At 39.7% G+C, this 27,822-nt stretch overlaps 1 protein-coding gene across 12 annotated transcripts; it reads right to left on the bottom strand.

Annotated features, from left to right (window-relative positions):
• Positions 1-423: 423 nt before the first annotated feature.
• Ca-alpha1D (Ca[2+]-channel protein alpha[[1]] subunit D) lies at positions 424-23,985 on the bottom strand. Of its 12 annotated transcripts, XM_041776188.2 has the most exons (34): positions 23,880-23,985; positions 22,594-23,100; positions 21,197-21,983; positions 18,660-19,987; positions 18,230-18,452; positions 17,962-18,067; positions 17,570-17,709; positions 17,258-17,364; positions 16,684-16,836; positions 16,027-16,208; positions 15,345-15,864; positions 15,057-15,282; positions 14,785-14,995; positions 14,519-14,728; positions 14,341-14,459; positions 14,166-14,224; positions 13,053-13,170; positions 12,497-12,626; positions 12,165-12,331; positions 11,986-12,073; positions 11,319-11,426; positions 9,342-9,449; positions 8,387-8,439; positions 8,173-8,319; positions 7,644-8,115; positions 7,503-7,586; positions 7,380-7,442; positions 7,132-7,320; positions 6,820-7,068; positions 6,100-6,759; positions 5,609-6,045; positions 5,080-5,120; positions 2,068-2,198; positions 424-1,815 (listed from the first exon to the last, which is right to left on the bottom strand). In XM_041776188.2, the coding sequence occupies exons 2-34, from the start codon at positions 22,601-22,603 to the stop codon at positions 1,255-1,257; spliced, it is 8,187 nt and encodes a 2,728-aa protein (XP_041632122.1). In that variant the 5' UTR covers positions 22,604-23,100; positions 23,880-23,985; the 3' UTR covers positions 424-1,254. The 12 variants fall into 12 exon arrangements, 10 of the variants coding, with proteins under 10 accessions (XP_041632122.1, XP_041632114.1, XP_041632115.1 ...); XM_041776180.2 differs by lacking the exons at positions 9,342-9,449; positions 13,053-13,170 and adding an exon at positions 13,768-13,894; XM_041776181.2 differs by lacking the exons at positions 11,319-11,426; positions 13,053-13,170 and adding an exon at positions 13,768-13,894.
• Between the last annotated feature and the right edge of the window lie 3,837 nt (positions 23,986-27,822).

Raw genomic sequence — 27,822 nt, 5'->3', positions numbered from 1 at the left:
TTAGTTCTGTATATTAAATTATATTGAAAGAAAAAGACATTTTATTTAAATGACATGACTTTCAATCAATAAATTTTCTGAACAGTAGGTCGTTTGTTAAGGTTGAAATGTAATTTAACTGAAAAATTGTTTAGTTTTTTAGATAGAGGGACGTTATTGAAGACTTATTATTGCCATATTATCTATAAGATCAGGTTGGTTCACTGTAAAATGAGATTTAGATGTTAGATAATACCTACGTAATTAAACAATTATTTGTAATAAAATAACCTGAATATAAAACAATTTAAAACACTCTAGATTCTCTAATTTTAAAGCCAATTTAGTTGCTTATTTCTTTTGTTTGAAATCTTAATTTCCATTAAATATTCTTGATCTGCTGTTTGGTTTAGGAATCCCCCCCAGTTAAAAATACCTTCCAAATTTTCTGTTGCTCATATATTTTGTTTGTTTTTATTTTTAAAAATTCAATCATAACAATTAAAATTCAGTTTACATTTACTTTTCAATGGGTTCGGCGTCTCTCATTTCTGTTGAAATTATGCTATTACATTTATGAATTTGTCTGTTATATATATATTTATAGTAAACAATTCCTTTTAACATTAATTAGTCAATTATTAAATACTTAAAAAATAAAATGCGTCTAAATCGAAATAGGTATATTACTCTGTCCTTCAATAACGAAAATTATATGATGTATATCAATTCTTTTTTAGGTGATTAAACTCTAACCAATTATATTGTTCCATTTTTTTCCCTTTTAATCATTTTGGTTTTGATTTATATAATTATAATTACAAGTTAGGCTTAGGTGTTTGTTTTCCAAAAATATATAATTTCCTTAATTTACATTCATATAGTATGTTGTTTAGTATTTTGTATGCTTAATATTGGTTTTATGGCTCGTTGGAGGACAATGCGCCAAGATAGACTTCTCAAAAAGGCAAAAAACACTATTCATTTTATACAACTACAATTGGTTGATTTATTTTATACAAATTTTACAAGTTTATTTTGTTTTATTTTGTTGTCTGCTGTCGCTTTCGCTTATGAACGATTCGAATAGAACAATTCTCGGCCCTTAAGACTAAACTGTTTTTTCTTCGCTAATTATACAAATATTAACACATTCCGCGTCAACTTTCGCTAGATGTACAAATAAAATTTCGTTAAATAGTACACATTTCGTTGGATGTGCAGTTAAAATTCCACCAAGAAGACATTTTGTATATGTGGCCTAAAGTGTGCGTGCTATGAGGAGAAGCCCTGATTCTGATTCCCCTGGCCTCGTTGCGGCGATTTCTGCTGCTGCTGCTGCTGCTGCTGCAACTGTTGCTGCTGCTGCTGTTGTTGTTGTGTGGTTGGTACGATGTTTATTTGACTATGGGCATTAGCTCTATTTAAATTACTCAAACTGTTTTGGCTAAGTTGGGACTTATGATTATTGTTTGCGGTCGTAACTGTGGCCACGCGTCTGAGCCGATTATCCGGAATCGGTGGGGATTGTAATGTGCCCGAATACGGCTGATGTTGCGGCGACAGGGAGGCGGGTCCGCTTCCACTGCCACCGAAGGCGTTGCGAATGCTACTGCCGCCACCTCCACCAGCACCCACCAGCCCGCTGGCCGAGCCTCCAAAGATGCTGCCGTTGCTGCTGCCGATTAGGCTCAGCGAGTGCTCGTTCGAGAGGATCTGGTGGGCGGCCAGGTTCATCTCCTCGGGCGTCATGTCCAGGGCCTCACGCATCTCGCGAGCGGCCGTCCCCACGAACTCAGAGTCACAGTATTTGCCCAAACCCTCAGCGGCGAGTACCTAAAATATTTCATTCAAGATTCAGGATTCACATTATATACATTTTATATATTTAAAAATTTTAAAAATTTCTTTTGGATTTATCTAAAATAAACTGCCCACAATATCAGAGTATAAGATGCGTAACGGCAAGAGATGCTGGCTCTAGAACTAGCTACAGTCCCTCTGAAGATTCTGTTCATAAGAGGTCTCTAAAGCCAGCTGCATCTTATTGCATTATTATAAGTTTACCTATATTCAGCTGTTACTCACCCCTCCAATCAATGATTCGGCCAGGCCGTTCATTTCAGATGAAGTTGGTAAACGACGCTGATCGTAGGGACTAGCTGGTGTCGATTGGATCATGCGCTCGTGGCCAGGAATAGTACCATTGGGGGCGTAGACTGCTTGTGCGCAATAAAACAAGAAATTTGGCAATTAATTCATTTAAAGGTATACACAAATATCGTATCTTTGATGGATATACATATATATATATACGCATAATATGGATATAACTTTATAGAGCTTGATGATCTGTGGTATTTTACAAAATTTTGACAATGAAATATACTCAACTTTTCTTAATTTATATGTTTCTAGAAATAATTACCTACAATTTTGTATTTTTATAGTGAAAACTTAAAATCGGTTTCAAGTCTATTAATACTAAGGCTCTTATTACATTTGATATATACATTTTTAGGTACCTTAACAAAAACAAAAGGAAAACGCATAGATGTTTAAACCAAAAATTGAAGTCCAATTAAGTAACTAAACTAAATTTCAGTTCTCTGTGATAATTTTATATGTCTTTATACAAATATTTATATTTTTAAACGTTTTATCGATACTTACATTCTTCTCTTTTAAATATAGTATTTCTTTAACTCTCATTTTGATCATCAAGCTTATAGTTTGTTCATATTACAGTTAGTATTTAGTTAGGCATTCGATATTATAATTTGTATTAACACTGTTTTCAAACATTGTCATTCTGGTTAACAACCTTTAAGACTATGATCATAAGCAGAACTCAAACCAAATCAAAAGATTCTCTAGCTAAAGCAAGCAATTATGGATACAACTAGGCAAACTTAGTATTTTGGCGGATACTTATAAGCTAGGTAACATCTAAACGGTTTTACGGCCAGGCGTTCTATGAACAATGCAAGCGATATCTCAGAGGTGTGGCGTGTATGGTGTATTCACAGTGTTTTGAATGTTGGTGAGGGGGATCCCTAGGCCCCATCCATGTGACTGTAAATTCCACACAAAACGAAAAGAGGAAGCGACGACGACATTACAACATTGAAGGACAACAGCGAGGAGTCATTGAAAGAGCTGCTCTAGGAAAACAAATACGTATATTGGTAGCATAGCAATGGAGACAACGATCACCGATCGGATCCTCGGCTCGGGTATAGCGATTGAGTAATTGGTTTAGTTAGTATCGTAAGTATTTGATGGGGGGTTTTTTTGTTTATGGTCGCAAGGCACACACGCACACACATTTTCTTAGGGGCTAATGTTCAGTAAAGCCAAGTCCAAGGCTTATGAGTAGATGGGCACAACATCACGGCTTGTTTATAGGTATATAAACAAAATTGCATATTTATATATATATGGAGAGTATATAGACATCGATATCGGGCTTTTGGGTTTGCTTTTAATTACGTTCTCTCTTGTTGCTGTTGTTGCGTGTTAAACGATTGTTGTGGTTAAAGTTGTTTCTGGTTCTGGTTGTAGTTTGTTGTTCTGGTTGTTCTGGTTGTAGGTGTTATGTCATTAGATCCACTTTTGTTATCAGGGACGAAACTCTCAACTCGGTCACACACAAATAGCATAGTCTTTACCGTTACGGTAACGGAATGTTGCAATTGTTCATTTGTCTCATTCAAAACTTAACGGAAAACATTAAAACATAACTCTGAATCTTTGGGAACGATCTCTGACTCTGTGATCTGCCTCGAACTCTTTCGAAACTCATCCATCAGGAATTTGTCAGGGTTCGAAACTCAGCACTCGGTGGTTTTTAAACTCGAATCACTTAAGCTATAATGAAGATTTTTGTGAGAAAGAGTTATAAAGACAAATTACTTTAGCAGACACAATTGACTGATGTGTTTTTGTTCTTTCTAGTTTGATTTTATCTTAACGATTTCACGTTGGATTTTTCGTGTGTTAGTTCCGTTGATTAGTTTGTAATTAACAAAAGGAGCCACATTCGCTTCGGTTAGTAGTATTAATTTATTAGGGCGATTCCTTGGGGAGAGATTACTTGTATAGGGGGGTTTGTATCGATAGTATTTCAGATAGATCAGCCAATTAGATGTCAGGTATAGTTACTTGCTGCATCTTGTTCTTAAAATAAAATACTTTGCTCCAATAAAAATAAGGAAACGTAATATAATAAGGTAATATGGGGCACTTTCACGGGGTTATCAGTTATGGGGACTCTTCAGAGTCTTCAGAGTCTGCAATGTTTTGACTTTACCTGCTTAAGATCTGCTCTGGAACAATCTCAAATGTATATGCTTATGTATCGAGATGTGTGGCTGTGTGTTTTGCTTGACTTTAACTCTATGGCAGCGAAAGCGTTTCTAGTTTAGCTGTTGGATGAAGCTGCACTCAAATAGTACTACATTTGTTCTACATTAACTAGACTATGTAATCCTAATTAAAGATCTAATGAATGCTTACTACGAATGTTAGGAAAACATAATGCTGTTTTGATTTTAGTTGTTTTTAATTTAATTACCGATTAACGAACAGCCAAGAAACTACAATAAAACAAAAAATCAGCCGCCTAGTCTCATTGGTTATGGGTGTGTTGCTCTCGATTTGAATTATCATATCAACATTTGTACATGCCGCAGGCAATAACTTATAGAATCTTATACGAGAACGCAGTGGGCGATAGTCTGTACATGATTTAATTTTGCAATATTTTTAGTTGGAATGCAGCAGCTACATAGTCGGAGTTCGAACAAAACAAATGAATACAGTCATATCGGTGTTTTGGGTAAGAATTTGTTGCGTTTTTGTTAGGGTCGAATTTTTGGGAGTGTGTGAGAAAACAACAAACGAACCAATCGATCGGAATTAATTTCAGAATTTTATCCAGTAAAAACGAATAAAGTATAAACACATTAAAAATAAGGTTAATAAATTGTTGTGCACTTTTGCTGTTGCTGTTGCTGTTGCATTTATGCTGTAGTTGATTGTTAGGTTTTGGTTTCTGTTTTAATTTTATTATTGCAATTTGCAGCATTTTAGGCTTACCATTGTTATATGGATGCAATAAAATACCACGATTGCGGTTGCTGAAATTAATGTTCGGGGATTGAGTAAAAGTTTGGTTTATATGTGGCTCTTTTTTTTTTCAATAAGTTCTTGTTGGTTGGTCTTATTTCGATTGGTTTTAAATCCGCTAGTTTAAAGGTATTTTGTGATTGCAACTAGGTTCGCTAAGTCAACTAATTTGAAACTCGGTATCTTGCTTTGGTGTGCTGCCAAGTCGGTACGCTTGGCCGGCTCCTTTTGTCCATTACAAACTTTAAGGCGCTCTTCTCTAGGTGACCAAACAAAATGCCACGAAACAGAAACGATAATGGTTGGCAGTAAGGAATATTGATCAACTCACTAAACAGCAAGCCATAGTAACAAGTAGTATGGTAATGGAGCTTGGTGTGTGTTTATCTTTTTTTTTTTTCGTATCTTTTTTTTTTTTCTCTAGGTGAAAACCAAAAGAGCAAGCTCCAACATTGGCCTAATGTCCGTTCCCAGTGAAGCCCTACGCCCGCATACTCACTCGTAGGAAATGGCATTGGCCTCCGGCGGCAGCGTTCCGGTCACAGTAACCGGAGCCCCGTTTTTGGCCAAAGGCCGCATGGAGATGCTCTCGCCGAAGGTCCTCAGTTCGCCGCCACTTCCGGAGGCCTGCAGCTCGTCCTGCAGCTTCCCGGCCGCCGCCAGCCTGGCCTGCATGATGTTCCGCGTAATGTTGTTCACCCCGTCGGCCACGCTGCGGTTCAAGCTGTCGTACAGATAATCCCCGCCAGCGGCATCGGCGCTGCCCAGCACCATTGTGCTACCACCCACGCCCATGCCCACCGCCGCGGAGGCTGAGCCGCCGATGGCCAGAGCTCCGTTGCTTTGCGAGGCGTTCGCCTTGGCGCTGCGCCGGAAGGTTCCGTTGCCATGGCGCCGGATCGACGACCACACGCTGCCGAAGAGGGTGTGGTGGCGCTGCAGGGAAGTCAGTCAATAAATTAGACTTTATAAGGAATTTCATTCTCTTACCCGGTGCATGGGCTCCGGCTCCTGGTCCAGTTCATCGAGGTTGCCGGAAATTGCTCTCTTGAGGGCCGGCGACACCTCGTGCAGGGTTCGCAGACCCGCCTGCAAGGTGACCGTATTGCTGTCCGGATGGCCTTCCTTGCCCTCCTGCTCCTTGCGCTTCTTGAAGCGCCGGAAATAGTCCTGGATGAGATAGGTGGCGTAAAATTTGCCCACGGTCACCTCGTCATCGTTGCCCGGCGGCGGAACCACTTGATCCAGCAGCTTCGGATTGGTTCGCTTCCAGATCTGCTTGATGGTGGCCCGCAGTTCGGCGTTAGCGTCGTCGATGTTGCCCTCCGTCTTGATGCTCAGCGAGGTGCGAACCACAGCAAAAAGGGTGGCGTTGAACAGGACGGTTCCGTCGGAGTTGAGGGGCATGTTCATGGACACCAGCCGTTTGCAGGCCATGCGATGCGGGCAGAGCTTGCCGAAGCCCAGCGGCGGTGATATCTTTCGCAGCAGCGTGACCACGTCCAAGTGCTTGATGCGGCCCTTGGCATCCGGATCGTACTCGCTCCACAAGCGGATGAACTCGTCCAGATGATGGGGACCCAGGATGGACCAATCGCGGGTCAAGTAGTCGAAGTTGTCCATAATGACAGCCACGAAAAGATTGATGATCTATAAAAATAGGGGTTTTATATTCCATACCAGGAAAGGTTTATAAAATTTCCAAGTTACCAAAAACGAACAGAGAACGTAGAAGGAAATGAAGTAGGGATAGGCTATTGAAGAGCCGCAGGGATCTCCTGGCGTATCCGAATTCATGTCACACTTTACGTCCGGCTGGGCCGAGCAGGACATCATGATATCCTGCCACGCCTCTCCGGTGGCCGAACGGAATAGCACCAGCACCGCCTGCTGAAAGGTCTGGAAGTTATTGTTGTGCGTTATGGAGTTGCCGCCATCCAATGCAATTTTGCCAAAAACCTTGAAAAATAAAATATAAACTTGAGCCAAAGTACTTTAGAGTATTTTCTAAAGAAGACCTACTTGCATTCCCACAACTGCATAGATAAAGAATAAAAGTACAATAAGCAGGGCCACATAGGGCAGAGCCTGAAATGATTTGATAAAAGTCCAAAGTAAGGTGCGAATGCCTTCTCCTTTGCTGAGAAGCTTGACAAGTCGCATCACACGAAACAGGCGGAAGAAATTAATGGATATAAGATTCGAGCCACCCTGAAAGGTAATTAAATGTAATAAATATATATTTATATATATTTAATCGATAAACTTACCGACTTGGCCTTGGATTTGCAGCCCTCGACAATGTCACAAGCTGCCTGAGAAGTGTCTTTGCTCTGTGGATATTTTTACAAGTAAAGTTTTATAGATCTCAAAGAGTTAGCCCTGCTACAAACCTTGATTTCAGAGTAGACAATGTCAATGAAACTGCCCAAAACAATAATAAAATCGAAAACGTTCCAGGCATCGCCAAAGTAGTTCTGCAAATACCATGAATTAATTATCCCCTTTTTTCCCCATATTAAAACTCAACTTACCTTAAACCGAAAGGCTGCCAGTTTAAAAACAAATTCCAGGGCAAACACTGCCGTAAAGATCATATTCAGGGCATCAAGAAGTTCGGTGTACCACAGAGGCTGATTGTAGAACTTCATGGCCAGCGTCACCGTGTTTATCATGATCAGTACGAATATGGTGTATTCGAAGGACGAGGATGTCACGAACCACCAGACCTTATACTGTATGCCATGCTTGGGTATATAGCGCCTTACAGGCTTTGCTTTCAGCGCAAATTCTATGCAATTACGCTGATTCTTATCCAGATCACAATTCTTGTACTCCTGCTCGCCCTCGTTTTGGAAGGTGACAATAACGAAACCGACGAATATGTTCACCATGAAGAAGGCAATAATAATAATGTAGATTATATAGTAGGCAGCCACGATCGGACGGAAGTTGTGTATGGGGCCGCCATTTTCCATGTTTGAATCGATGGAAACGTAAAGCAATCTAAAATGGAAATATTAAGGATCTGAGGAGTCCGGAGAAGCTTCCCTCCACACTCACTGGGGCCAGCCCTCGAAGGTGGAGACCGTGAAAAGAGTCAGCATGCCCTTGGCCACATCGTCAAAGTGAAACCGATTGTTGCTCCATTCCCGCTCCTTGAGACGCGGCTTATGGACATCACCGTCGTCGTAGACCAGATAGGTGCCACTATAAGGGGTTAGAGAATTTGTAAATCCTCTTTTCGTTGCTTATATTAATCAAAATCAAAACTTACTAGCATTCAGCTTCAGTCATTTTGGAACCATCAGTGCACTTGAAAAATTTGCCCTATTTTTATGAAAGGTTTTGGTTGGGAATGCAGAGGGACGAAGCGGCGATGGAAAGACAGCAAAGAATTAGAACATGGAATCTAATGCCAGATAAGTCAGAGGGAAAGCAATCTCAACGGGAAATTGACTTCCACCGAGGTTGCTTTCCGCAAATCACAAACATTAAAACTGCTTTACTGTACGGACTATTAACTAAGACCTAGTCAAAAATATAGTATGGATCGGAATACAATAGACTATCTAGCTCTATGTTTTTATTTTGGATTAAATGTATGCACACATATACAGGGTGTTTCATATGCAAACACATTTACATACACGGCTGGAAATTATTGGAAGGACGAGAACGATTTTAGTTAATATTTTTGTTGGACAACGCAATATATTTACAGACGGGACAAAAACGAGTTGTTACTAGGTTTCAAGTGGTGTTAGGTACATGGGAAGATATAGAAATATATTACATTGGGTTAGCAGGGGGGCCAGCCAACGACACTCTTGCCTTGAGGTTACTTTGGAGAAGCCAAAAACAGAACTAAGCCGGTTGGTAAAGCCTTTGAATTGCTCTTTGGTTTACCAACTGTTGCAAAGCGTAGATTTCGTTAGGGAAAAGGAAAGCTCAGAGTTTGTCATAGAAAAAGATTGGTTCTGTCCATAATTCAAAGATATGACATTGAGAATAGTTACCTTTGGGTTTGGAACTATCACAAAAATTAACCTACAACACAGATACCCAAATGGAAAAAACACATCAAAATTCAAAGCACATTAAGCAGCATTTGTTTTCTGTTTTTAATTTATTTATATAGTTGATTCCTTTCAAAAATAGAAGCGCACACTTAAAGCCAACTGAAGGCACCCTTCACCAATCATGTTTCATATAAAATTCAAAGAAATTACCTTAAAGAGTTGTACTCCAATAACAGCAAACATGAATTGCAACAAATATGTCACCAACATGATATTACCGATGGTTTTGATTGCGACTACAACGCACTTGACCACATACTGCAGAGGTTCGTAATGTTTCAGTGCAGGCCAATTGGTTGGATTTTTAATTTGTGACGTGATTATGATAATTGAATAATTTTTATATTTTCAATTCAAGTTTGTGTGTGATTTGTCAGCATCAATAATAGGGTTAGGGTGTTGTGTTTTTGTTTTATTTTTGTTGGCCACATTTTAATGTTTAGGATTTTGTTGCAATGAAAACAAAGGTTTGAAATGGTATCAGTATTAATTTTATACAATTTTCGTTGATGGGTTGCCAAAATACAATTAAAAACAACCAAAAAAATACACGTTCAAGGAGAGAAAATGGAAGAAAATACATTTAAAATATTGGGTCATCATCCTTAAGAAGTTTTGTATTTGGTTTAAAGTAAAATTTTTTGAAGAGTACGATTTTGTTTTATAGTTTTGGATGGATAAATAAGGATTTATAAAACAAAAGGTCTAGATTGAGAGTGTTAAGAGAAATAATAAAGTGTTTGAGTAAATAATAAAACGAGTGTATTTTATTGAATAATAAATCCAAAGTAAAAAATTTGAGAGAACATAGGGAATTACTTTATTACTCGTGGATCTTTGTGCACTTAAAATATATTTTACTGTGGATTCAATCAGCTTTACAATGGAAATGTTAAAATGGATTGTTAGTTCCGATGGTCCGCAAGGCTCTAAGGGTTTTTTTTTTGTACACCTGAAAGCTTAGCTTTGGTTGGCCTTGATGCTAGGGTGCAAGGTAGGTTGCTTCTGGGATGCTGGGGGAGAAAAACCCAAGACTCAGGTGCTGTGGTGTGTGCTTTTGGAATATTGGATGTCGATTCGTTGCATTTAGACGTGTACAAACGCAGAAAATGGGTGTGGAATATATACGAATTGATATTGATTACAGTTTATGCATAATGTGTGTGTTTTAGAGTCGTGTGAGTTGTGTTAGGATCGGTGTAATCGCTTGAGTTGTTGGTTAGCTATCCGAGAAACGATAAGTCCTAAGGTAATGAACGGACATGGCTTTGGAACTCCTAAGCAATCTCTTCTTCAGTTGTTGATCTTTGATTTTTAGGCTCCTATACCGAGTGCTCCTTGAGTGTTAGGCTGCGCATTAATAAGCAATACTAGGCAGCAGAGGTTTTAATTATTTACATTTTCATTTGTTTTTTTGTTCTTATCTAAACTGATTTCATTATTAGTAGAACCAATTATGCTGTACATAAATTAGTAAATATATATTAAAGACTAAAGGAAAAACCAACTTGTCAAGCAATATTAATCGTGGCAAATTGAAACGAAAATTAATTTGGAACAACACAATGTTAGGAAAGTTCTTTGCATGAGTTGAAATAATCAATATTTTGTACACATCTCTTAAATATCTAGACAAACTCCACCTATTTTAAATTTATAAACTAAGCTGTAACTATCTTTAAAACTTTGTTAACTTGAAGACTAAGCTAAGTTAACTTAAATATTAGGAAAGGGTTCATGCGCAGACTGCTCTCTTTTTACATAAATTTGAAATTCAATTCACATTTTGTATACAAGTCTCTTAAAATTAAAGCATTTAATACCCTTGAAATCTAATTTAGAGACATTTTAAATAAGTTTATACAGTAAAATCAAAATTTTAAGTACATCATAAAATGTAATATATCAATTTCCTATTCTGAAAAAACTTTTGTTAATCTCCAAATTTAAAAATAGGTAATTTCTAATATAACTGTATTAAATACAAGTTAAAAAAAGCCCAATTTATATTATTTCTCAAGGGTATTAAATGCCTTGGCAGGTACTTTTCTTCTAGCCCTATTATCTTAGGCATGTACTTAATAAAAAAAAAAATGTAAAAAATCAAACTTAAAAGTAAAATCATACCTTAAACAACTGGACTCCTATAACGGCAAACATGAATTGCAGTAGGCATGTGACGAGCACAATATTTCCGATAGTCTTAACCGCGACTATGACACATTGAACAACATGCTGTATGTGATACGACGATACATAGTTTTAGAATTACTCTCGTTTAAATATAAAGGACTTAAAATACACAATGCTTATTTTGTTTCTGACTTCCTTTTGTTGCGCGCACAAGTCGGTGGTCGTGTGTTTTTAGTATCAAGGGTTATTACATAGATTTCACTATGCCCAAGCCACGCCCATACATTTCTATTCCACGCCCATTTTCGTTAGGTGTTACGAGTAAAGCTCAAAACTAAAAATTCTTCTTTTCAGCTGTGTATAATTCATTAAGATATAATATATATATTTTTGTATAAATCGATTGTGGTGCACCCTACACCCAGCATTTCAAGGTTTTATGTTTGGTTTTCTTTTGGCCAAAGACCACATCTTTGGGTTATTTAAAAATTGCATTTTACTTTAAGTAGTTGAAAATAAAAAAGGAGTTATCTCGCAACTGAATTAAGTAATCAAAATAAAAACATTTTTAATGAAAGCAGTTATTCGTGTGTCAGAAAAACGAAAATAAAAAAGTAATAGAAAATGGCGAGTAGAGAAAGTGCTTTGGATGAACTCTTACCTTGAGACCCTTGGCACGATTGATGGCTCTGAGCGGCCTTAAAACACGGAGCACACGTAGAATTTTCACGACTGAAATCGCATTCGAACTGCAGTTGAAATCGACGTTATTGGTTTTGTTCCAGAAGTAATTAGTATCACAACTACTGGGTTAGAGTAGTTAAATGAGTTATCGTTTACCTGGACACTAGAGATATCAAAGACACGCAGACCACAAGTAAATCTAATAGATTAAATGCGGACCTGCAGAAGGCTCCGTCGTGTAACACGAAGCCGTATGAAATCAATTTCAGAATCAGTTCTATTGTGAAAACTGCCGTGAAAAAGTAATCAAATTTATTGAGCACCTGGAAAACAAATGGACAGGGATAGACACCGAATGAAAAGTGTGTTCAGATAAAAAGAAAGCACAGTAGTGATGTCAACTCTAGGCAAGCACAGATCGTAACTTGGTAACTTACAAGTTTTAAAGTTCACTTGATGGCATTTTGCTTGGAACAGGAGCTACTTACTTTATTCAGGTCGTCGTTGGCCCTCAGAGGGTTCTCGGCTGCCAACATGGCCGACGAGAACATGATGCAACACAGGATAATGTTGCCGAAATTGCTGTGATTGCAGAGCCAGTGGCAAAAGACGCGGAACCTGTCAGCGAATAAAAGAAGGTCAATGAAAAACCCAAGGTTTTCGGTTTTAAAAAAACAGTAAAAACACAAAAAACAAACTGAAATACAGATCATGCAGGAGGATTAGGGTGTTCACAAGACAGGTTATAGAAACAATAAAAATGGTATAAGAAGCAGCTAATATTTATGAATCTAAACAAAGTTGGTCTACTGAAATGGGGCTTCTAAAGACTAGTCAAAATAAAAATGAATTCGGGATGGTTTTGATTTTTTTGTGTTTCACTTGGGACAATACACGAAACCAGGTTAAAAAGGACACAGACACATTATCACTAATATTATGCTTTACAGACACACATACGCACATATAAAAAATATTTGTTTTTTTTTTCAGACATTTTTCTTATTCTGAGGGAAATTAAAACTAAACAATAATAATAAAAACCTGTTCTTTTGTGAGAAAAGAAAAAATGATGTGCCCGGCGGTATGGGTAGAATTTTCGTGGCCGTATTAACCTCGGACATACGTCGTGGGCGTGCTGTAATCATGCCTTCTTCATCCACTATATGCAATACAAATTTTATCATATATTACGTGTATATATGTGGTTGCCAATTTGGAAAAAAATAATAAACACAATGATGAGCAATTATGGACGGAAGCCATTTAAACGGTTCATCTACAAAATACCTTAAAATTAAACCTAGATTCTAGCAAAAAAATAATCAGTTCTGAAAGTGTCATATATGTGTATATAAAAAGTATTGGTATCGATCATATACCTGCATTAAAAATGTTTTGTAAAATACTTAAGATTGGCCAACCTTAACAGCAAAATGCAATAAAACCAAGGTAAGAAAAACTGAAAAACTGAAAAACATGAGCATCGTATATGGGTTTCTTGTCTCGAAAATATTACAAGTTATATACATTCGCAATACGCATTAGATACAGCTCGATGGGGAATTATATAGTCGATTGTTTGTCACATGCAAACCACAAACTGCTGAACCGGTGTGCAAACCAGGGTAAGGATCAAAGGAAAGTAACTCAAATCAAATCACAAGACACATGAACCATATCAACGAGTGTGCGACTGTTTGTTTGTTTGGTTTCTTGGGTTGGTTTCGATCAGTGATGGATTGCTTGATTGATTTACCTGTTCGTGTAACTGAAAATGAAAAATGCACTGCCTCGCGGAATGGGCTTTTTAGTCTTCTTCATGCTGACTTCGGATAATCGCCGGGGTCGTGCAGTGACACGTGCTGATACTTCGGAATTGGAGTCTTTCGATTAATAATTTCGAGTGTTTCGTGTGTTTATTTGGCAGGTTTTTATTTTTTTTTTTGTGCGAGGTTTCCAAGAAAATAGCGGCGGAGTATGATGGCGTCGGCGGCATAGTTTTAGGAAATATTTTTGGGTTTGGTTTCGATATGTGTTAGTTTTTAGTATGTCTAAGCGTAAGCTAAGATACCTAATTTGAATTCGTAGTTTATGTATAAATCTTAAACTAAAGCTTAGTTGAAAAAGTTATGGAAAGTGTCCATTAAAACATACCTTCTTGTTCCTCCTCGCACATTTCACGGACTTCCTCGTCGGAGAGGGTTTCATGATCCCTAAAAATAAGGACTATTAGTATCTGTCTTGGGCAGGAATGTTCTTATATGAATATATGACAAAGATCAACTCAAACTAGTCTTAAAATCACTGACTGACTATGTAATTTTCCTACATTTTGTCCTCGTCATCCATTTCTTGGTGATCCATATCCAAATCAATGCTTAGATGATCATCCTCGCCATCGATGGTGGGCGTGGGACTGTGAGACTTTTTCTGAGCCGATTCATCGTGCTGGAAAACATATATCGTTAAAATTTGTAATATATTTTCAGAAAGGTTTTTCTACTTACGGGCTCCTCTTCCTTTTCCACCTCGGATAGAGAGTCGGCATCGGCCAAATTGTCCACGGCAATGGCCAAGAACACGTTCAGCAATATATAGTTACCGCATATGAACAATATGATAAAGTAAATACAGGCCAAGGCACCGTAGGAGGAAACCCCACCATAGGCATTGATGCCCGTGTACATCACAGCGTTCCAGTCCTCACCAGTCATGATCTGTCGGGATAATAGCATTACTTGATATTCCAAGTTTGGAGTTTCATACAACTCACCTGAAAGACTGTGAGCAGGCTCTGCCAGAAGCAGTCGAAATTCATCCGATACTTCTCCTCTTTGCCATCAAAATTAAACTTGCCGCCAAAGACTTGCATGCCGAGCAGGGCAAATATCACAATAAATAGGAAGAGCAGTAACAAAAGCGAAGCAATCGATTGTATAGAGTTCAATAGGGAAGCCACGAGATTCGAAAGGGATCGCCAGTATCTGAAAGGTAGAAAAGCATTCTAGTTATATAGAAACTTGTTGATATGGTGAGCACTCTTACTTGGTCACTTTGAAGACTCGCAAAAGACGCACGCATCGCAGCACGGAGACACCCAGCGGAGGCATCATTCCCGTGTTGGTCAGCAGGGTCTCCGTGATGCTGCCAATCACCACGAAGCAATCGAAGCGATTGAACAGCGAAACAAAGTAGCCCTGAAAGCCCAGACTGTACATCTTCAGCAACATTTCACAGGTGAAGAGGCCGATAAAGACCATGTTCGTGTATTCTGTATAAAATATATCGGTGATGGATAAATATATTATAGAAAACGATGCTATATTGTCTCACCCTGGAAGTTGTCCAGCCAATCCAACTGCTGATAATGCTCGGTGGCCAGGACGCCCGTGTTGAGGAACACCAGGACAATGATGAGCCAGTAGAAGGCCTGGGACTTGACGGCCTTACGGCAGGCACGTCGCATCCGGCGATTGACCCTATCAAAGTCCTTCTTCATCTTTCGCCATCTCGACTCGGTCAGCTGGACTTCGGGCATCTCCTCGCCCAGATTCTCTGTGGAGTCCATTTCGTTGGGTTGCTTGACCTTGCCATCGGATATCAGGCCGCCGACGGCATCCGGCTCGATGTCCTCCGCCTGGGTGATCCAGTCGAGGTAGCCCCGCAGGTCCTCCTCGATCTGCTGCTTTTCACGCAGTTTTTGGAAGTCGCCGCGATTCTTGGCCTTGTTACGCTCCTTAGAGAACTCGCCGGACAACACACCGAGAATTAGGTTCATCACGAAAAAGGCACCCAGAATGACCATGGAAATGAAGTACATCCACTGCCAGTCGCTGCCCATGGCATCTTGGATCTGGAAGGGTGAAAATTATTATTAAATCGAATAAATACATCAATCTTTAAAGGCAAAAGAACTTACCAACAGTTTAAATAAATCAAAATATATATAAAGTTAACAACATGACTAATTTTTCTAATTTCTTGTGGCGACTTTTTACACTTTAAGACAACTTACGTTATACAGGACATCAGTCCAGCCCTCGAGGGTGACGCACTGGAACACCGTCAACATGGCCAGGCCGAAGTTGTCGAAGTTGGTGATGCCATCGTTGGGTCCGTCCCAGCCGCCGTAGCACTTCATGCCCGGCGGACACTCATAGCCTCCGCCGCAGGCCCGGATCTCGTCCTCGTATTCACCTAGATTCCGATTTGTTGGATTTTGATTTGTTTAGGATTCATGCATTAGTGATGGAGTGAAATGTGGTGATGGGATGATGGAATGATTTCTCTGGGGCTCGTTGTGTTCGTGGGAGTGCCTGTTTGTTCTGTTTTGTTTCTGATTGATTCTTGTGGAGTGTCATTGGCGGAATATGCCGCATCTTTGGCATATTTGACTTGTCCAGAACATTGTTTACACGAACAGTTTTATTGACTAGCAGATTAGTCGGAAATCGAGGCACTTTCAAAGTGGAAGTGGAAGTGGGACTGGGGTGTAAGAGTCATTGGGTAGGCCTCCGATTTCCGAACTCACTAATCTACTAGTGATAGAACCTTTGGACGCTGATTTTGTAATGCGACATATCTGGTGGCATTCAAGACAATTGAATGATATTCGAACAACGTATAAATATTGTACGGTTCGTTGGGGCAATATGGGAGTGTCTTTGCTTACCTGTGACCTCGTCGCGACACGCCTTGTGCAGTTTGCCAGAGAAGAGCTCTAGGCCAATGATCGCGTAGATTATGATTACGAAAATTACCAGGAGTGCAATGTGAAACAGTGGCACCATGGCCTTTAAAATTGAATTAAGCACAACCTGTAGACCTGTAGAATAGCGTTATGAAAAGCCAATATATTCGATTGGGTTTTTGTTTAGTTTCTTTTTTTTTTTGTGCTCATTAAGTTGGTTACTGGCCAAATATCTAGGACAAACAATTAAAGCTTGGCTGAAAACACGGCACAGATATGGGGGTTCTTTACGTTATCTGTACTGGTTGTTTAAGATGATGAAGTTAATATCAGAAATAAGATCAATTTGTAAAATTTGACGAGACTAGGAGTGTCTTGGGATCCGGAAATGTATTATATATTATTCTTAACAAACAAACAATTCTATTTTTATTTCTGTGCCGCATTTTGGCCACGATTTGAACCGTGGATATTGAATTTTCGCTTGACATTCGGGACTAGTGATTTGGTTACTATAGCTTTCTTTTCTTTTTTTGTGGTGCAGTGAAGCTCTTACTTGGTACACCCGATACAAGTCGCAATGGACGTAGCACACGAAAGGCCCGGAGGGCCTTCACATCGAAGGCGTCCTTCATCAAATGGGAGAGTGCTGTGCTAATCGCTCTGTAAAAATGTGTGGCATACAAAGTTCATACGTGTCTCAGTTTTGGCATAATTTGTTTTTTCTTTTTCTTTTTTTTTTCTTGATTTTTTGATTCGTTTAAATTTCGATTAAATTGGATATAAGGTAACATAGAAAATGGTTAAAACGAGGCCGGAGGGGGCCTGGGCGCTTTGCGCTTTTAACTGGAATATTTTAAATGCTTACCCTATAACTACAATTGTAAAATCTAATAAATTCCATCCATTTCTTAGATATGCACCATTATGTAACATAAAACCATATGCTAAAATTTTCATAACACATTCCGCTGTGAATATAACTAGGAATACATATTCAACTTTTTCCTGTGTGTTTTGGTTTTGGTTTTTGTTTTGGTTTTGGAGTGCATGTGTTTTCGGATTGAGGAACGTGGGCGTGGTTTTCGGGTTGATTTTTTGTATCGAAGATGAGTTTTATGTGACGATTGGATGAGCGTTTCGAGTGCGGGTGAGGTGAATATAAAAGATACATGGGGAAAAATTCATAGACATTAGTAATACACAATTCAAATTATATTCCTTAATCGTTTCCCAGTTTGGGTCAATGAAATGACTTACCAAAGTCTGATTCGTAACATTCGAATCGCTGCCCGGATAAGGGGTGTAAACAGCCAAGGCAATACAATTGGCAAATATGGTTAACAAAATAAGGAACTCGAATGGTCTAAAAGGGATCATTGGTTAAGAAAAACCAACTGAATGATAAAGTTTTGGCTTATTAATTTATAAATATCTTCTATACCTCGAACAACCGACTGCTGAACTATAATTAATAATTATTAATTATCATAAAATTTATGTTATTCTCTTTCTATAAAAAGGATACTTCCACTCCACGATGCGGATGCATAAGGCTCGCAGGGGATTCTTAACACTCAGACAGAATAGCGCTCTCTGCGGACGATCCGGCTGCGGCTTGCCCCGTCGCTGTGGTCTCTTTTGGCCGGCGGCAGCGGCTCCCGCTCCCTTCTGGCCACCGGCTCCACTGGGACCGATGGTGGTGCCATTCATGGTCTCCGGAATGTTTGCTATGCCCATTGAATCGATGCCTAGAAGGGGATGCAAGCGGTTGGTTGACAGATACAATTTAAGCGGAATTAGGTTCTATATCTCGATTCACAGATTATAAACATAGCTCCTAGAAAGTCGAACATAATTAACTAAAGAAATAAAATATATTTTTGTATAAGAATTTTTTTAAAGAACCCTTTTTTAATTGATTCTTTGAGGTAACTTTGTTTATATTCGCGACTCACCCATTATATTGTTCCCACCGCCCAGTTCTCCCTCGCCGGCATAACGCGCTCCTTGGGAGGCATCACCGCCGCCGGGTCCGCCGCCATTGCCGTTCGGCGAAAAGCCGCCGGCAGCTCCACGCTCAAAGTCCATGATGTTGAAGAATTTTCCAGTGCCCCCACCGAAATTGTCTATGAGCTCCGCTGAGCTGGAGTAGAATGGCGAAAAGGCCTGGGTGTCGTCCTCCTCCTCCTCGAAATACTCGTCCACGTCCTCGTCGTCGTCCTCGATGGATTCGTCTTCGTGCTGCTGCTGCTGCTCCTGCTGTTCCTGTTCATCAATATCTATGGTAGTGCCCTCCGGCTCCTCGTCATCCACCTCCTGCGCCTCGTGATCGATTTCAACGTCGTCGTCGTCGTCCTCCTCGGTGATCCTACATGTCCTCCTGATCGAAGGACGGTTGCGCGTATTCTTTCTCACCACCACATCGGCGTTGTCGTCCACCTCGCCGACGTCCTCGAGTGAGTCGTTGTTTCCGCCGCTATCCTGGATGATCCGGACGCCCTCATCGGCATCCTGGCGCCTTTCGCTGAAGCTTTCGCAGTCTGTATTTCCGCCGGCGCCCAGCGATTGGTCCTGATCCCGGTCGCGTGCCTCCTTGGCTGCTGCCGCAACTGCCGCTACGATGGCAGCCGTGCGCAGCGTCTGGGACTCGTCCTCGGGGTCGTCCTCGTGGTCGTGCTCGCACTCGTCGCAATCCCCGATAAAGCTGCTGACGTCGCCCACGCCAAACCCATGCAGCGTGCTATTGTCACCGGTGATGTCGCAGTTGCAGCTGTTGCTGCTGCTGCTGTCGCCGCCGACGGCGCTGTAGCTGCTGTCCTCGTCGCGTCCCCCGCCGCTGCTATAGCTGCTGTTGGTGCTTCCGGCACTGGTCACACTGTTCTGCGGCTGCAGCTGCCACGCCTCCTCGGGCGTGAGTCTGGGCGGTGCACTGATGCCACCGCCTCCGCACGAAGTGCAGCTAGATTTGCGGCGCTTCCCGCTTCCTCTGCCTGTGCCGCTGGTCGAGGGTCCAGCCGCTTGTCCCGGACTTGTGCCCGATCCTTGAGCTAGTCCAGTAAGAGATCCTGATCCCGATCCCGATCCCGCTCCTGCTGCTGCAGCGGACTCAGGGCCTCCGTTGTTGCTTTTGTGGCGACGCTGCTTGAAGTCTAGCTTGTAGGTGGCGTTGTTCACAATCTGGCTGGTGACGTTGCTGAGAGCGAGTTCAGTGCTGGTGGGTCTCCTCCTGGTTCCACCAGAACCCGGCTGACCAGGATCCTCGAGGGGTTCAAGCGCACTGCAACTGTTTTGGGGAAAAATCAAAAAGTTAACATTATATATTGATAGAAAGTCGAATTGTGATAACCATTTATTCTACAGGTTTTGGGGATGTACACCGAAAAAAATAAAGGATAAATGAAGAATAAAATGCAATTTAGAAAAGCAAAACATTGGGACACATTTAGTTTGATCTTTGATTTAGTTTCTTCAAGTGAATCCAATCTTTTTGGGATTGATTCTTACAGGGATTTCTTTAGTTTTTAAGCTAATTCATCAATTTCTTATTCATTTTGTATTACTTTTTTTCGGTGTACAGGAGCTTACATTAAGTAAATGCTTTTCAATTTTAAGGTGTTCCATTCCCTTAACACATAATTTGCTTTGAGGAGTCTTAATGAGGCTATTGAGGGATCCATTGACTAAAACTTATCGCGTTGTGGAGAAAACTGCTCTTTTGCGATATTTAAAATAAGACTTAATATCTTTTACCCCTTATATTAAGTTTTATACAATTTAATACATATATTTTTCGATTTCCCTAGTGATTCTAAATTGATTACAACAATAAGCCCGAAAAACCAGAAGGTATGTAATAAACTAAATGCTGAAAGGCAAGATAAACCACCGATATTTAAAGGAATTTTCCAAATAAACAAACAAATTTCGTTGGACTTGGATTTTGGCGATTTATGGCAGCTGTAAGCTATATGTGTTTATTCGATAACGACTTAATTTGGCATAAATATTCAAATCAGTAATAAAAGTCCAAGAAAGGTGCCAAGATTTTGGAAGAAAATCACATTTTAGTATAGTAAATATTTGTGAACCCATCGAGTGTATGCATAAAACTTTGACTTTCAGTTATAGGAAATTATAAATGAGTTTGGACTTCAATCTGAACCTCTAAGTTCCGCAAATATTTGACTACTTGACCACCTTTTTACGAAAACCTTCCCAATTGTCCTAAAAACACCCACATCTTAAAAACTAATTCTTGGTTTCGCATGCGATTTCATTTTCACACCAAGGTAGCCAGACAAACACAGGACACTTGACAGCTAGGGACAACATTTAGGCACGATAGGAGTACGAGTACGAGTACGATAGTTAATTGTGGGGTCTCGTTCCGACTTACTATGCCCTAGACCGCCTAGTTTGTTCCATTAAATCGAACTCTTGCATGGCATGGAAAATGTATTTCTTTTCGTGCTCCAGCTGGAGCTGCATGTACCTTTGTTGCAGGACCGTGCCCGTCGCAGTTCCCAGTCCGGCTCCCAGGCCCGCTCCCGTGGGCGTTGTGCCCGCGGACGCCGATGTGGTCAGTGCCGACGTCGCCGCGGGCACCGGCAGCGTTATCGTGGGCGATCGATGCTGGTGGTGATGCTCCGGCCTGACCACCACCACCTCCAGGTCGCTTTTGGGCGACGATGACTTGCGATTGTACTTCCTACTGCCGCGCGTCGGCGTCTCGGCCTTCAGATAGCGCCGCGAGGTGGACGGGGAGGTGGGCGAGGGCTTGCGCTCTATGACCAGGGTGTTGTCATCGTAGGCTATACAGTTCACGAGCTCGCCGCCGCCCATGGGCGGGGGATTGGAGGCTGCGGCCGTGGCCGTGGCCGAAGCTGAGGTCGACGCCTCATCTCCGGCTCCGCCACCGCGGTCATAAAGTTTGGCCTCCTTTTGTCTCTGGAATTGCAATTGGCGGCGTCGCTGCGAGGAGGAGGTGGTGGTGGAGCTGCCGCTCCTTGAGATCGAGCTCGACTCCTGGGCCCTCGTCGGCGCGCATGATTCATCAACGATGACAACACTGGCCGTTGGCAGTAAATCTCGGCCGGGCTCCCTTCTCTTATCGCTAGACTTATTATCCTTATCCTTATCCTTATCGTTATTGAATTTATGATTTAGCTTAGTGGTGGAACTAGAACTGTCCAAGGCATCGTGTCTGGTAATTGGCTGTTGCTGCTCCGGCTGCGTCGGCGATTGTTGCGGTGTTAATGGGGCTTGCTCCTTACGGTCTCCTTGTTGGATTATAACGATTACGATGACGTTAATTGGTGGCACAGAGGGTGGGGAAGAGGTTAGGTTATTAGTTTTCGATTTTTGGCATGACAAGTTGAGTTGTGTGACTGAAATAGCCATAAATCTGCCTTTATTGAACTAAGGAACTTCAACAAAAATGATGAAAGTTAATCAAATATTCTCAAATTGATGCTATATAAATGGAAGGATCTACATTTAACACTGTTGATAATACTATTAAAATTGTCTTTCTATTTTTAATTCAATTTTTAAACGTATTCTTCAAAATTTACTGTGTTGAATTTCTTTTAATGCGTATACGTAATTTTTCACAAAAACACACGGCTTAGATGTAAACTTGAATATGCATTTTATGAGTTCATAGAGTAAATTATAGCTTAATCTTCTGTTTGTTTACTTTTAGCTAAAATATTACGTATACAAAAATATTACGTATACGTTTGAAAAATATTACGTATACGCCAACGATTACCAGACACTGCCATGAACTATATTCGATTTGGTTTACTGAAACTCACTAAATTAAACCAAAATGTAAATGGAAAAGAGTAAATACTCATAGGAAAAACGATTAAATTGCCTTTTTACCTGTATTCATATTTGATTTTTCATTCGGACGCTCAATTTTATTTGCCTCTCTTTGAAATTTATTTCAGAAATACGCTTTTGTTGGAGAAAAGTGATTGCCAAGTGCCGAAAACGCAAAGTGGTAAAAAGTATGGCATCAACAGGTGTGTTTGGTCCCAGTCGTCACGCGGACATAAATCTCACGGGGGAAAGCTTTCTATTGTTGTGTTTGGTAAGGGTGTAGAACATCGACGGTGATGGCTTAGACTATATTTATTTTTTTTTTGTATTTAATTGGACGAGTTTAAAGCGACGGTTTATAAAAATTTGGCATTGTTTTTTAGTCGGTAGTCGTTTGAGTTGTGTAGATTCCCAGTAATGGTTTGCTTGTAGGGCTTATTTTTAGGCAACTGTTGCTCTCAGCGCACTTTATTGGATTTTCCTTAATTCCGTTTGAGTGAACAGGCCACGAATTTTCATTAGCGCTGATAACTTATCATTGAGTTTCCTATATATAGTATCCATAACCTAGTAACACACACACAGCGAGAGAGAGAGAGAGTGAGAGAGAGTCAGAGCGAGAATCTAAACAAAAACACGCACAATGTTTACATTTTCCATTTGTTGTCGCATTTTCCCCAAACTGTCAACTCAGCGTTGGCCAAGAGAGAGCCACTTTCTCTCCCTCTCACTCTCCTGCCTGCATGCTCCTTTTGCAGCCGAGCTTTAAGCCTTTTTGCAGCAAACAAATCAAACTTTCACCAAGGTGCCAGAAAAGCCACAAAATTATTTTCCTTTTTATTTTGTTACTGAAAACCAAATGCCAAATGTGCACAATGGGCTTATTTCCCGAAAAAAGACAGGGCTTGATTAATTTGTGGCTGTAAGTGGAAGGAAAGCCGGTGATTTCCGTGGAAGTAATACCAAAACGCCTGGCAGGAAAATGAGGTCAAGAGCGCGCTTTTGGCACTAGAACTAATTTGCTCACTGGCCTTTGATGGCCCGCCTGGGAAATGTTCTGCGGACTGTATTAATTACATTAACTTCACGGTTTTTCCACTAGTTTTTAGCCGAAGTCACGTCTGGCAGTCAGGCAGTCAAGCTGACCGATTGACCTACCCACGCATATGTAATAGCCTTCAAACACAGGCCAACACACACACACACTCGCACCAGGCACCTACACATGTGAATGTGTGAAAAATTTATAAGGTCCACCACGGCGAGGAAAGTGAAAGTAGCCTGCACTTATTCGCTTCTAATTTGCAATCAGTCCTTTGGCCTTAGACTTTAGCATTAGACTTTACAATTGCCGTTTTAGGATTTCGGTTTGTCAGGTTTTCCTGCGTTGTATTTTATTGTATTTTTCACACGCGACACCCCAGCAACGTGAACGAGTTTCAGGAATCAGCAACGAAAGCACACTGTGCAGGAAAATTCAGCTTTTCCCGAAAGCAACCGCTTTTGAGGAAAGCTTACGGGTGCAGAGCTTGCTTATCGATTTGGGGCGTGCGTTGGGTATCCTCCGGAGGTTGTGACATTGGATTAGGCGACCTTTTGGTGTGTTTCAATATTTGAAAATGTAAATATTACTAAATAATAGTAGGAGCAATGCAAATCAAGTAGATATTCTATTTGCATAACTAAGTCTAAGTTTTATTTTGTGTAGAATTAGCTAGATATGCTTAAGGGGTCTATAAATAAATACAAAATGTATTGAAATAGGTAAGAATATTTCTTAAATTTTTTTAATAACATTGGGATGAAATAATAAGGATTTCTGTGTTCAGAAAAACTATGACTTTACGCCTTTAATGATATCTCAAAACTATACAAAGGATATGCCAGGGATATCTAGAAAATCTGTGACTTTTCAGCCTTAATGATATCTCAAAATTAGGTCGCAAGTTATCAACTCTTTTAAATAATAAACACAAGTAATAATAATAATTATTACCCCGGAAACTCACCAATAAAGAAGTAGTCATAACAAATTTGAATTGAAATCTTGTTAAAACAAAAAAAAACTAAAAGTTTTACTATAAAAAACTGCTTTGTTTACAAACAATTTGAAATCGGAACGTAAATGTGCCGGGGAATGGAAAGCAGGAACCAAACATTTATGTTTTACCTATTCGTATTTTATTTGTTCTCTTCTTTACCACATACATATTCACTAGAGGCCTCTACAAATATTTATGAATAGATCGCGAGAGTTTTCCGATTTTCCATATCTTTATCTCGCTTGCACCTGCATTTGTTGTCAAACAGCTGTTGTTGGTGAACGCATGCGCACATGAAAAATTTTTGACATTTGAAGAGAGATCGAATCTCTCTCAACGAGAGAAAAGCCCTGAGAGAGAAAAAAAGACGTCAAATTATAGAAATGGGCATTTTCCCCCGCCGACTTTCCTTTTTCCGAATGAACTTCACTTACACGGCGGCTGCCTGAGTCATCGCAAAATATTTTCTGACGCTCGCCGATATATCAAAATGTATAATATAATTTCTGTTTTTGCTTTGGGTGTGTTTGCCGATGAGCTATACAATTTTCCTAATGATATATATCCGGCTGAAAGGAGCTCGGTGATTTGTTGGTATTCCTCGGCGTGTCATGGAAATAAATGTTCACAAATTGTGATTCAATTTGAATACATTTCAGTCAACCAATTAGTATCTGGAACGTGTCTTAAACGTTCCTGTGAGTTTTTCTCATATAAATACCATACCATTTGATCACGTCTTTATGATTTGTTTATTTTTGTGCACAATTTTCCCCAGGTATGTGATTTTTTGTTTTATAAACAATTAAAGGCAATGGAATTTGGATTTTGATCTCATGTGATAATGGAAATCTGCTTTAAGGTATTATATGTTACAAGTGCACTTGAAATAACCAGTACATCCTTGCATTATTTTTATATATATTTATATATAGACTTAACCCATAAATTCTTTTGATTACTTAGGACCAAGAACATAAAGTCGGCGGCATCAGCAGAATTAGTTTTTATAGTGTCCAATGAGAAATGTGCGGCAAGTATTTTTTGAAACAACAGAAAAACGTCAGAGGGTGATCGCTGATGCTCAGGGGGTATAGATACACCGGAAAAAAAGTTGTATTCAATTTTAAATAGCATTGAAATAAGTAAGGAAAAAGTATTATACAGCTTGTAGAAGTTTAATAACAATTCAGACTAAGTTTAATTAATTTTTCGACTATTGTTGTTTTTAATTTCATACTAAATCTCCACTTTTTTCCGGTGTATAGTGTGTGATCGACATTCGGGGGCAGTTCGTCGGTCATTTTCGTTGGGCCAGAAGACGTTTCGCCCGTCTAAATTTAGATCAAGCCTACGTAGTTGAATCGGCCGATGTTTTCTTCAGTTGTAGCCCCAATTCGAGACAGAGAAATTAAGTTTAGTGAAATCAAAAATCGTTTATCCTCTAGCACTCGGTGCAAATTATGCCATGGAACACTTTAAATTGTTATTTTTAGACAGCTAAATCGATGCATATATAGTATACACTTGATCTAGTTAATTGCGGGGCTGCTTGTTGTACATTTCACTTACACGCTGATCCCTCGGCGTTTCCCTCGCGTGGCAACAATAAAGACACGCCGCGACTTTTATCTGCTGACGGGGGGCGGCGGTCGTGCGTACCGAAAATCCGAGCCAAGAGGCAAAGGCAGCAGCCAGCATACGTGGCGATGGTATTTTTAAACTTTTTTGGGAGATATCTTCTCCCTAGCTAGTACATATTTTTCACTTGGCTGGGATATTTTTCACTTTCCACCGATCTTAGCTATAACTTGTGAACGGTTACTGATTCTGCATGGCTGTATTGTTAACTTAACTTGATTACCTTATGCACTGACATTTGTATTTATTTTTATATCTAGCTGAGCAAAGTGTGCCACCGCGCAGCATGTAGTATAGATTTATTTCACACTTGATACATATACATTTTCAATATATATATGTTTTTCCTTTTCGATTTCGGGCACTTTAACTCGATTTACCTTTGACTTTGCACTGAAATTAATGGATATTAAGGCTTTACTTTAAAAGAAAACCGACAAGAAATGGGAAAAAGACCCCGAAAGCGGAATTTTTCCTTCGCCCGCGCAGAAAATATATTTTCTGCAAGTAGCTTAAAAATAAATCTGAACACACACGGGCGCGTTGCGCGATGGCTGGCAAGAACGCTGCGGCGCCGAACCCGAACCAAACCAAACCACGCCAACGATCAGCCGAGAACTGTCAGATTGGTGAGATCTTGGCGGCCCCCGTTGCCTGTTGGTGTAATTTTTTGGTATTTCTTTAGCACCGATAACTAAGGGGCCTTTTTTAGGATATTTATTTACTATTTTTTAATTTGGAAACTAGCCTATAATTGTCATAATTATATTATAATAGTAAAAGTATAAAAGTATAATATAAAATGAATTAAAAATTCGTTTTACTATTCAAAAACAAAACTACTACTATTTTAAAATGAATTTTATAAGAATTTATATATTTAAATATATTTTTTTAAATTAAGAGAATTTTTTATAAATAAAGGTTAGCTATATACTGAATTCTAAGATTTATTTTATTTGAATTTATATTTTTAAATCTTTAATTTATATAAAGAGAATTTTTTTTGATTTTACTTTATATTAATATATTATGCTTTTATATTTACCTCTGCTTCAACAACCTTATATACTATAACATGCCGGCACTTTTGTAACTCTGACAGGTACAAGCCAACTTTTATAATTAAAAACTAAAGCACAAACAGCGAAACAAATTCTAAATTACAAGAATCATAAGCAGGCTTACAAACACAAACAGAAAATCATGCATGTAAAACAAAAAATAATATTTATATATGTGATTATGTCGGTTGAATACCAGAGGCAAGAGCAACTTTTGTTTGTACGTTCGTTTGGCACACGTAGCATATTTACAGGAGTTGAACTTGTAAGCAAAACTGCGCCAACAGGAAGAGGAAGATCCGCTCAGATTGTCCTTATGCCGAGAGGATGCCAGCGAGGAGGATGTTGAAATACATTTCTCCTGGCTACTGCCGGCACATACATATGCTTGGATGTTAAATGTATATAATTAAGGGGCGAAGTTCTATCAAATTTTCAAAAGTTGGTCAACGATATACACTTTATAAGTGGAATTATAAATATATTTTTTATAATTTAAGGTAGGATATGGTTAGCTAAGATGAAGGACTTAATAAACTAAT

Source organism: Drosophila kikkawai, chromosome 2L (assembly GCF_030179895.1).
Source record: "Drosophila kikkawai strain 14028-0561.14 chromosome 2L, DkikHiC1v2, whole genome shotgun sequence".
Lineage (NCBI taxonomy): Eukaryota > Metazoa > Arthropoda > Insecta > Diptera > Drosophilidae > Drosophila > Drosophila kikkawai.
The sequence above is the reverse complement of the archived record's forward strand: the minus strand, read 5'-3'. Positions and strand labels throughout refer to the sequence as shown.

Coding starts and splice junctions, on each gene's coding strand:
- Ca-alpha1D (XM_041776188.2), bottom strand. Junction 12,627..13,052: donor CTTTTCTCACAAAAGAACAG/GTTTTTATTATT, acceptor ATTCGCTGACAG/GTTCCGCGTCTTTTGCCACT. Junction 8,116..8,172: donor ACCTTCGAGGGCTGGCCCCA/GTGAGTGTGGAG, acceptor TTTCCATTTTAG/ATTGCTTTACGTTTCCATCG.